This window comes from Vipera ursinii (genome assembly GCF_947247035.1).
Source record: "Vipera ursinii genome assembly, chromosome: 1".
Lineage (NCBI taxonomy): Eukaryota > Metazoa > Chordata > Lepidosauria > Squamata > Viperidae > Vipera > Vipera ursinii.
Genome location: NC_139512.1, coordinates 88,838,692 through 88,850,849, shown reverse-complemented (window position 1 = coordinate 88,850,849; position 12,158 = coordinate 88,838,692). Strand labels below are relative to the sequence as shown.

General features: G+C 39.8%; 1 protein-coding gene across 4 annotated transcripts in view; it reads right to left on the bottom strand.

The window, feature by feature from the left end:
• ANO5 (anoctamin 5) overlaps nucleotides 1–10,335 on the bottom strand; it is a 72,849-nt gene extending 62,514 nt beyond the window's left edge. For all 4 annotated transcript variants that reach the window (XM_083350708.1, XM_083350710.1, XM_083350711.1 and 1 more), the window contains exon 1: nucleotides 10,075–10,335. In XM_083350708.1, coding sequence (XP_083206834.1) covers nucleotides 10,075–10,135 — 61 coding nt within the window. In that variant the 5' untranslated portion in view covers nucleotides 10,136–10,335. The remainder of the gene's footprint in view (nucleotides 1–10,074) is intronic.
• Between the last annotated feature and the right edge of the window lie 1,823 nt (nucleotides 10,336–12,158).

The window sequence follows — 12,158 nt, the reverse complement described above, 5'->3', positions numbered from 1 at the left end:
TTTATTACTTCAGTCACTTGGTTAAAATAATAATAATGTATTTATTTCATATTTTTAATATGCATACACAGAGACTGCTACTGTGAGCTGGGTACATGATAAACACGTAAACATAATGTAGGCATCGTCCCAAGGGGTAGGTTAATTATTCCGTAAGAGATGTTCAACAAACCAAAAATACATTTGGTTAAGTACTACCCTGAGAATAGTCATTAGAGCTGTTCCTGCTTCAAAACATGAGTTTTGAAAAAAATCCATTTTGAACCAGGCACAAATGCAAGATCTGTCATCTATTCACGAAATTAAGAATGCTATAGATTTAAAAATCACATTAACTAATGAGAAGACTCCTTAAAACCTCATTTTCAAACTCTACAGAAACCTAGAAAAGAAGCCTAAGGTTCTTGCGAAGCACTTCTGAAAAATTTCTGAAATACACAAAACCTAAATACCTCATTTATCTCATCTTTACTGGAAGAGCGTGGAAGAAATAAATTACATGTTATCTGGCAACACAGGTAACACTGTTAACACTTGTAACAATTGCCATCTTTAAACAAGTCTAACATACTAGTTTCATCAGTATGTGCAAAATGATTGGCATCACTAGTCTCATGATTTTCTGATAATCCTATGGAAGTGGTTTATGTATGCTGACTGAACCCCCCCCCCTTTTTTTTTTTAATCCCATTTATATCCCGCCCTTCTCCGAAGACTCAGGGCGGCTTACAATATAAAGCACAAATCAATGTGCTTAGCAATAGCCTTCATTCTATGTATATGCCTGCTTATTAGGGCTTTCGGGGGGGGGCAAGCGGCATTTTTACAAAGTCAGCTTAATTGCCCCCAACAATCTGGGTCTTCATTTTACCTACCTCGGAAGGATGGAAGGCTGAGTCAACCTTGAGCCTGGTGGGACTCGAACCTGCACTAATTGCATTTCCCATGAAACAGGAAAAAATGAATGTTCTATGGTTTTGATGATTAGACAAGATAAGATTATAGAAAGAGGAGTTATGTTGTTACCATAGACTAAGAGGTAAACTTAAAATTGCACTTATAACTGCTGTAAAGATCAGAAGTTACCTCCTTGTATTTTTTTTTCATTCTTTTCTATTTCTTTTACTTTTTCTTTGCAATTTTAGCTTTCTCTTCAATTTTTTATTTCTCTAACTTTATATTAGCTTGTATTAGTTGTTATCCTTTTAAACAGTATTTAATAACAATTATAAAATGAAAATGTGGGATATGCCTCAATGTAGAGAACTAACTTTTAAAATAAAAGTGATGAACTTAATTTTAATTGTTAGGCTCTAATCTTATATAGAGAACATGCCACACCCAAAATTTGGGTTCTAGAGTTTATATTTTATTTCTAGGTATAGAATTCTATGCATAGAATTTAGAGTATATTAGTGTATGGAACAGTGTATCATGAAACCCCACCCCCAAACTGAGCTAAATAAACCATGATTAAATTAATTATGACAACATATGCAAATGCAGCCATAATCTTGTGTAAAATTATTTATTGCTGATATGCACTGGTATCTTACTTCATTCCAACACTTCCTAAATTTCAAAATTTCTATCCTTTTGCTCACCTGAGGCAAGAAAAAATTCCATCTTTGTATGGAGATGAACGAAATCGTTTAGAGGAAGATTTGTGTGGTGCTATAACACAATTGCCTACAATACTTTTATTAGCCCTTTAAGAGACTACTCTCAAAAGCAAAAGCTCTATCACTGTTCTTTAAGTTAGTTTATCTTGGTCCTTCAATGGTATCTGACCTGGAATATGACTTAAGGTGAGTAACCACAGCTTCATTTTTCAGTCAAAGGGCAGAAGAGATGAGGTGAGTGGCTGCTTCCTGGCTTTATAGAGATCTACACTGAGTCACTTTTCCTAAACTTAAAGAGATATGCAAAGCAAATGTAACACCATTCCAAAGTTTCTTTTGGAGACAGGCAGTCATTAATAAGATAGGAAAGAGCCTGTGTTTTTAACCAATAAACAAAAAAAAATAGAACTTTTGAATGCTTATCGGAATAGCTTCCCAAAAGCTTTATTATTTTTTTTAAATTTATCTTCAGTAGCATGTTTGTTGAAATTGTCATTAAAAATGGACACTTTAAAAGGATTACAGCTGGGGACTGGATTGGAGAGATTATCAGAAAATATCATAATTTCCAGTTTTCAGACAACATTTAGAGAAACGTTAGACATTCTACTGCTCCCAAGCCAAGGGAATGTATATCTGTATGCAGTTATGTGACTGGGCGACTGTAGTTGCATGTATTTGCATATACAAATGCTGTGTATATGTGTGGGGGTAGCGATGAGTCAAAGAAAGACAAATCATAAAACATGTGTTGTGCTGTGAACTCTATCCCTTTTTGTACTGGCATGCTTTGACAAATAAGGGTCAGAGTTTAAGTCATAAAAATTGCTTTGCTTTTTAACAAAATCTTGACTTGCAATGGATGCCCTTGGTAATTAGTGGCATGATAGAAGGAAAAGTTTTGTTTGATATTACCTGGATCTAACATCATCAGAATAGCTTAATACATCTTCAAGATATAAATAAAAATTATAAACATAGAAGGCCAACGTTTCTAGGGGAAAACAAATTAGTTCAAATATAGTATGCTTCATCTTTGAATAAAGAACTTGAAGACAAAACATGACCTCTTTACTGTTGATGGGAAAATGTCAAGAAAATTCCCACTATAATTTTCATAAAGGAAGAACAGTATGAAAATGCAATGCAAAATTAAATGTAATGATTTTTATTCTCTTACAGAATATGCTCAGTAAAAGCTTTTGGAATATCCTCAGCTATGTACTTTGTAAATATTAACCTTTCCCTTAGTCATAGAAAAATAATTCCATTACAGTCTGCTTCAGGAAAATGACTTAGAGATGCTATAAATAATTTAGACAATGTTTTCAGAAAGTGAAATGTTTCTCAAATCATCCTATAATTAGCGCAGAAAACGTATTTTCCAGTGCAATGATAGTAACATATTTTTACTTTCAACTTATGCTGTACATCACATCTAAGGAAACTAACAACTTCTCAAAAGTCCGCCCTAGGACTCAGCTACATTAAACGACTTTTGTCCCATCTCCAACCTTCCATTTCTGCAGAAGGTTAAGTGATGGTTAGCATGTAGCTTCAGAAGACCCTGGGTGAAGTAGGTTATCTGGACTCTTTTCAGGCTGGTTCAGGCTAGGATTTAGCATTGAGTCAGAATGGCCACAGTGGAACTCTTGGGATGGAGATGGTGTACCCATCCTCATATTCCTGGATCTCTCAGTGACCAATGACCATGGTATCCTTCTGGACTGACTTTGGGGACTTGGAGTGAGATTTTACTGTGGTTGTCCTTTTTCTGTGGTCAGTTGGCTTTGGTGGGTGTGGAGAGGTCAAGCCCCAGGCACTTACAGTGATCTACATGAAACTGCTGAGTGAGGTCATCTGATAATACTGGTTAAAGTATCCTCAGTATGTTGAAGTTATCCAGCTATATATCTCTAGCCCCTAGTTGGGTGGGTTCTTGCCATGCTGTCCACATGCCTGGAGGCTGGAGGGATCTGGATGGAGTTGAACGGCTTTGGATTTTTTTGGCACCCAGAACCTGATGACTTATCATCTTTACTTTGTGTTGGGGTGCACTGCTTATGAGCAACAAGTTTCCTTTATCACTTCATTTTTTTTTCCATTACAGTATATACATAGTCTCTGAAGAACAGAGAGGCATAACTTTTTTTCAGCACCATTGTATTTTTCAAACTATACACCACATTTTGTAGGCTGTCGAATATGGCTCAATCAGAATAAAAGGGTGAAACTCAAAGATAGAAAAAGGAAATATTAGTACCAGAATTATCTTGTTCACTGCATAGGCAAACAGCTTATTGTAGATGCCTAACAGAAGCAATGCACAGTATAATTTTGCCTTTAAACTCTTTATATCATACTTTTCATCATGTAGTCCAGGACAACTTAGAAAGCTAAGATGAAGTAAAAAAACCAAAAACAGTAATATGAATTAGAATAGCTATATATTTACAAAACCTTAAAGAAAGAATAAAATAAAAAGTTAGGAAATATGAGACAGGTGAAGATTGCAAATAATTGTGGGAGAAAATCAACAAAGTTGGCTTTAAAAAAAACAAAGAATTAAACAGGACTGTTTTAATACTGAAGTGGGAGGCCAAACTAGGCAAACATCCCTAAGTAGAAAGTTCCAATATCCAAACAAAGCTGCAGAGAAGATTCTTTCTCTTGTCCAAAAAAAATGTGATTTAGGAAGTGACAAAAAAATCCCCACAGATGAACCTAATAGTGAGCAGGCTGATCCAGGATGAACTGTGATATCCTGTTTATAAATAATATACAGCTAAAAAGTCAATGTGCTGAGTTGCAATTAACTTAGATATCCAGTACAAGTCAGGATCAGAAGAAATCTCCCCAAAATGTGCCTTTCATTCTAAAGCAGACATGTCAAACACAAGGCCCGGGGGCCAGATCCAGCCCGCGAAGTGGTTTCATGTGGCCCACGAAGCCATCCTGGAAACAGTGAGGGAACAGCCCCCACTGCCTTGGCTCTGGCCCAGAGACCCTCCTTCTGCCAGAGACCCTCAGATCTGTCCCACTCCTGCCCAGGCCCCCATAGGCACCCTTGATGTGAATGATGTATAGCTGGCCATGCTCACCCAGTAGGCCATACGCACTCTAGCCACGCCCACCCAGTAGGCCACACCCACCCTGGCCATACCCACCCGGCCCCCTGAGGGCAACCGCAATGCTGATGAGGCCCTCAATGAAATTGAGTTTGACACCCCTGTTCTAAAGGAGTCCAATCTCTTCTAGCATGAGTGAAAGCCATATTTTTTGACTAAGAGATGCACAGCTACCTAGCATAGATGATATCTTCACTTATTAACCACTTATTCACTTAATAACCTTCACTTATTATAGGTCATCAGTAATACTATGTAGTGGTATGGGAATTTCCCAAGCTTCTCAGAGAGGTGTCATCAACAAACTAATTGCATTTCAAATTTCCATATAATTTTCCTAACGTCAGTTATTTTTTCCCCACATACCCAAATAACTATACCTAGAATAGAACAGAACAGAACAGCAGAGTTGGAAGGGACCTTAGAGGTCTTCTCGTCTAACCCTCTGCTCAGGCAGGAAACCCTATACCATTTCACCAAATACATGTGCAGTAAAATAGCTGGATCAGGCAATTATTGGTGTGAAGTGAGTTGCAAACAGATACTGAAGCAGCAAATTCCACAATTGTTGCAGTATTTTCTGTGCCCAGATGGTCCTCGCTTAACATCCACTCAGTCAGTGACCATTCAAATTAAGAAGATGCTTAATGAATGGTACTTATACTCAGATTGTATTTACATGCTCATAGTTCTGGCATCATGTGATCAAAAGTTGTCATCTTTTTTGCTGGCTTCCTAAAAGCAAAATCATTGAGAAAGCTGACAGAAATTCGCAAATGATCACATGACCCCAGAAAACTGAAATATCATAAATGCCAGCTAGGAATAAGTACCACTCATTCAGCACCAACATAATTTGGTGACCATATGACATCATACTTAATGATCTTGCATTGTAAGTGCCAGAATTTTCATTGCTAAGCTGCATGAACTTGCTATATCATGCTTTACAACTGCTTAGCAATTCTGGTCCTAATTATTATGAAGAGTAGGGTAGTTAATACATGAAAAATACATTAATAGGAATAACCGGTATTACACTCATATTATTATAATATAGTAGATAATTTGAGAACAGGTTGGTGATACCTAAATTCAGTGGAATATGACTAATTTAACGCAATAGAATAGCATGGTTCTGGATCCAAAGATCAAATTACACTAATCCAAAACACATGAATACATTTTCAATTTTGGTACGATAACAGCATGAAATGAACTGTTGACGTTTGAAGTGGAAGTTGAACTTTGAAGAAGCAGGAAAGGAAGCTTAGTTGCCTTCATTTGAGAAACACTATTAATGCTTTTCAACTCTGGTGTTGGAGAAGATGCCAGAATTTATCATGGACAGCCCAGAAATAAACAAATGAATTATGAAACAAAACAATTCAAGGCACAAGTGAACAGGCTTAGATTGTCATACTCGTCGCATGAGAAGTTCTCTCTCTCTTGAGAAGTCCATAATGCTGGCAAAGGCAAAAGGGAAAAAAAAGAATAGAAAGCCTAGATGCAAAGTGGATGGGCTTGCTTATAGCAGCAATGGGTGGACCACGGGAAGACCTAAAGCAGGGCTCTTCAAACTTGGCCCTTTTATGACTTGTGGACTTCAACTCCTAGAATTCCTCAGCCAGCGTGCCTGGCTGAGGAATTCTGGGAGTTGAAGTCTGCAAGTCATAAAAGGGCCAAGTTTGAAGACCCCGGACCTAAAGTATAAGGAAAGCGTCAGGGAGAAAATTCACCTATATACTCACTAAGAGCCAACACAAATTTGATGGCACTTACCGGTAACTTCTTATGCAAACAAAAGTTGAAGTGGTACTGATTATCTTGACAAATAAACCTAATACCTTAAAATAGTATCTACACACCATGTAGCAGTATTCAAACTACAACGATTTTGCATAAAGCCCACTGGTTTGCAACTACAGTGTTATTGCAATTTACTTTGATATTTCATCTTAAATATAAAACATGAAGTTTGACAATGACATTAGAAATAAATTGTGCACTGAGTTTAAATTTTAAACCATTTTTACCTCAAAAAGAGCATTAAGGAACCACTGAAATCCAAGTGATTAAAATAATATGCTGGAGGTAAAGACTCATTTGAGTCAAACTCCAAACCTGGAGACTATTTTATACTTTATTTATTCAATTTATATCCTGCCTTCCCTTTAGGAACTCAAGGTAGTAATGTGTAGCACTTCCTTCTCCAACTTTTTCCCTACCACATCTCTGTGAGGTAGGTTGCACCAAAAGTGGTAGACCTAACCGTTCAATGCACTGAGGATGGACTAAGAACCTAGTTTAACTTTACATCTAACTTCATGGTCATGTCCATATAGTTTTCTTGGCAACAGAATGAAAGTAGTTTGACATTGCACTTAAACCTACAGCTCCAATATTGTTTGCTTCCAATCCAAATGCTCAGCTTTAGAACTTACATACAGTCAAGCATCTGCTGAGCTGCTATAGGTGCAAACGGGTTAAGGTTTTTATATAGCACAGCCATCTAGGAAAGGGTTGCTGAAGTCACTAATCCAAGCTAGCTATTTCCGATATGTTCTGTTTACATCATATGTACTGTGTTACTTTTTGATTTTCCACTCTACTAGAGTTAGGTAATTTGCTCTGTTTTTATACTACTCCATCCTCTTTCTTCTCCTATAACAGCAGAGACTTATTATGCCAACTCAGCTTCTTTCTCAAAGGCCGGTCCCAGTTAGTGTTAAAAGGCAGTGACAGATGTAGTCCTTGCCTTCTATTTTGTGATGTGTTGCAGGGCTCAATACTCTCTCCACTCTTCTTTAATATACATGAAACCACTGAGATCTGTCACCAAGGGTTGAGGTATCTTCACCTTGGTGACCCAAATGATGCTGTGGCTGCCCTCTCGTGGTGCCTGGTGGCTGTGGGGACCTGGATGTGGGACAACAGGATTCAGCTGAACCCTGGCAAGATTGAATAGCTTTAAGCGCATCGAGCTTCAAGATCCAGGATTTAAAACATCTTTAGTTTTGGATGGGGTGGCACTCCCCAGATCCAGTCCACAACTCGAAGAGCAAGTGGCAGTCATGGCTAGGAGAGCCTTTGCACAACTTCATTTTGTATGTGTCCTTTCCTGGATCAGAAGTCCCTGCACTCACTCAAGCCCTAATTATCTCATGTTTGGAATATTGCAATATGCTCTATACCCTTGAAAAGCATTGAGAAACTAGACTCACAAAGAGTTCAGCGGTGAGGGCAGTTCTTAGGGTCCCTAGAGTGGCCCATGTTCCACCACTGCTTTAGGAACTGCACTAGTTTGCTTCCAGGTGCAATTCCAGGTGCTGGTTATCACCTTTAAAGCCCTGCATGGCATGGCTCCAGACTTTCTGAGGAACCATTCTCACCTGATAGGACTAGCCCATCCCACCTATGCTGGCAGAGGGGGCATACTGCGGATCCCATCAGCTAAGGAATTTTGGCTCACAGGCTCCAAGAGAAGAGCCTTTTCTGCCCTGGCTTTTGTCCTCTGGAACATCTCAACCCCTGAACTAAGATTGGCTTCCACCCTCCTGATGTTCTGAAAGAGCCTTAGACACCTGGCTCTCTGGAGGATGGTTTGGGGACCCAATGGGGGAGCTTCATACTGGAGGTGGTTGACTAATTAAAATTCAAACCCATCTCCCACCCTCCGAGATGGATAGCAAATACATTTTATAAATAAATAAATAAAACTTCTGTAGTACCTGAAAATACAATCTGTATTAATATCCACTTCAATGCCTATAAAAATGTACAATCTAACTGTTCAGTGCAAAAAGATACTACAGTATGTGGAATCAATTATGAGAAGATATCACTAAACAGTCCAACTGTAGTTCTTGGATTTAAGATTGAAACAATCAAGTGTGCTTCTTGGACACTTTCAAAAAGTTCAATAATCTGCATATCCCCATTAACATTTTCTAGGAAAAGAAGTACCATGATAAATCACTTCATCCTGCTTTATCTTTCTCAAATGAGAACATCATGGATGACAAGTAGGAGAAAATGAGCAGAAAGAGCACAACAAAAATAAAATGTTAGCATCTAAGGAAGAACAGGAACATAGGCTATTAAGTTGAAGGTCTAAAGTAACTTCTCCTGCCATCAGGTGAAATGGCACTTTAAGTAATCCTGGGAAGAGAGAAAAAAGCTTGCTTCCACCAATTCTCTTAAGACAGGGTTCCCAATTGGGGGGGTTGCTCACACCCCCTGGGGGTGCGAGACGATATTCCAGGGGGGTGCAAAAACTTGGATTTAGAAGTTTCAAAATTATAGTGTATATGCATAACCAGGTATTAATTTTGTAACGGGTGCGAGAATATATCAGAAGCGTTCTAGGGGTGCAGGGTATAGAAAAGGTTGGGAACCACTGTACTAAGAATTCAGTTCATCATATTATTATTATTTCTTCCTCACAGTAGCATCTCTCTCATAACATGTTTCAAAACGAACTGAACTAGCCCCAGGCCCAAATAAAGTCCACCTAGGACTTTATCATATCTTTGGGTCTCAGAAACAATTAAAAAACCCCACAAAGCTATTTTTTCAGGGGCAATTATTTTTCTCTTTCTTGGAGAACTGTGCTTAAATATGCTTATCCCTCTGTTTTGTTACTACTCTAAAATCACCATAGTATTCTCTCTAGACCTCCACCACTACCCGTCATTTCTACTAAACAGAAGGCAGGTATGCAACGCTGCCTGTACTCCAACGCTGTTTGCACGTGTCTTAAGTGTGCATTCTTGTGGAACAATGTAGGAGTGATCATCTGAAGAGGTTTTTTTTTGGGGGGGGGAAATGACATCGCCCTTTGCAAAGGCCAACGTTTTTAGGAGGGCGCCGCCCTCCTGTTACGTCCGCCTGGGAGTCCATGCTTTTTTGCTTCGTATTGTGTCCAGAACCACAAGTTCACCGATCTTTTCCCCCACCAGAGGGGAGAGCTGGAAAAAAGCACGTCTAAAGCAAAGCATTTTTTTTTATTATTATTATTTTAAGCAAACACCAGACATGCAAGGCTACTAATCGAACTCGACGATCAAGGCCGGGACTGGGCTACGCCATCAGCCCTACCCAAGTCGGATCCGGCCGGTTGGTTTTAAGCACCGTTACATCCGAAACCAGAAGGCCCCGAAACCTTCCGGATCGGAATAGGCAGAAAAAAAAACAATAGAAACGGCGAGATCTGGCCGAACAGCCGCCTCGGCGAGATGAAAAGGACCGGAGTTTCTTCGGAAGCAATCCTCTTGCAAACTAAGGAACAACGAAACCTCCCGCCCTCCTCTTGGCCTACTCACCCTCGTTGCTCTGCCCCATCTCGATGAGAGTCTCCTCGTTTTTCTTCCCCGCGAGGTTCATGGCTGCTGGGAAGCGGCTGGCGGGAAAGGTTTCGCAAACCAGCCCGGGGATCCAGCGGGCAGAGCCAGACTGGAAAGAAATGGAGGGGCGGGACGGGCCAGGCGAGGCTTGGCTTGGCTTGGCCAGGCGCGAGCGCGCGCCACCCCCTCTCCTCTCCCTTGTCAAGTCCTCCGCCTCCCGCTTATCTGCCTTCCCGGGAAAGCGGCATAATTAGTTTCTGTCATACCAACTCAAGGGACTGTGGAAGGAGATGCCGAGCGTGGGCGGGGGAGGATGGCTCAGAGTTCTTAGAAAGGGGTGGACCTACAGACTGAGGGCCGGGGAGGCGGGAGGGAGGGAGGGAGGGAGGAAGGGAGGGGGGGGAGAGAGAACGGAGAAGTCGACCGAGAAGGATTGGGTGAGTCAGGGTCTACGCGCGCGCGCCCGCGCCCTGCCAATGTGCGGTCTCGAGTTACCCGAGAGCGTGCGTCACGGTGCGAAAGAGGGGAAGGCGAGAAGAAAGAGGCGCCGCGGCTTGGCGCGTACTTCACGCGCTCTCTCTCTCTCCCTCCCCCCCCTCTCGCCACCCCCACCCCGCTTTCTGTATCTGTCTCGCCTCCACCCTCTTCCCGTTGAGTGGGTGCTGATGCTGCTTTGCGGGTGGATCTCTCTCTCTCTTAAGCCGGTTCATCCCCACATTTGCATTGGCAAAGGGAAGTAATCGAAAGAGTTGAGCAGTGGCTGGTTTTCCAGTTCTTCCTTCCTTTGAATTCTTTCTGCTTCTCAAAGTGGAGAGTTTTGTTTTTTTGTCACGTGGCTCTTTCGAAATTTTATGTTGATGAGTTCATTCTTGATATTCCGCAAAGTCGACTTAAAAGGCTCTGATTTCTCAAAGGACTTAAAAGATGGTGTGTGTATATATATATATGTATGTATGTGTGTGTGTATATATATATATATATATATATATATATATATATATATATATATATATATATATATATATATATATATATATATATATGTATATATATGCATGTATGTGTGTATATATAGGCATGTATGCATATATATATACATATACGTGTATGAATTTAATTTTTTTAAAAAAACACAAATATGAGCTGTCACCGGTGTGACTACTGCCTGTCGATGGCCTTCAGGATAGGCTGACACAGGAGATAAAGATTTGTCCCATGTTTGGGGCCTAGCAAGGTAATCTAAATAGTTAACAAGCATTTGACACATATCTCCCCTTGCTTCTCAAGCTAACAAAGCGAGAGAGATCCTGTGGCTCAGAGGTAAAAACAACTGCCTAATGTGCAATCAGCCCAGGTTCGAATCTCAGAAGGGTATGGCTGACTGTTGAAAACTAATAAGTTTGAAATGCATATTAGTCTCCCTTAATTCTTTGTTAGCAATTTAAAAATTTACACAAATATGAGCTGTCACCGGTGTGACTAATGCCTGTCGATGGCCTTCAGGATAGGCTGACGTAGGAGATAAAGATTTGTCCCATGTTTGGGGCCTAGCAAGGTAATCTAAGAGTTAACAAGCATTTGTCATATATATATATATATATATATATATATATATATATATATATATATATATATATATATATATATATATATACATACATATATACATACATACATACATACATACACACCTTGAGCTAGTCACCATTTTTCTTGATTAGCGCATCTCACAGGAGAAAGTGTGACTACTAGAAGTAGTCTAGTACTCCACTATGGCATACTAGAAGTAGATTACATAAGACAGCTCTTCAATTACAGTTTGCAATAGGCTAAAAACATTTTTTGTGCTAAATCCTTGTAAGATAACCTGAATCTTTTTGATATATGTGAGTCCACAAATCTTGCACTCTATAATACTGGTGTGATTTCCTTATTCTAAAATACCGACATTGCAATTTGTATGAGTGTCCTGGCAAGCTGGAATGCTATTCTATTAACTCTGGCCTTGTTATGAGTCATGAATGTAGTAAACTCGATTTAAGATAAAAGTTATTAGCCATATA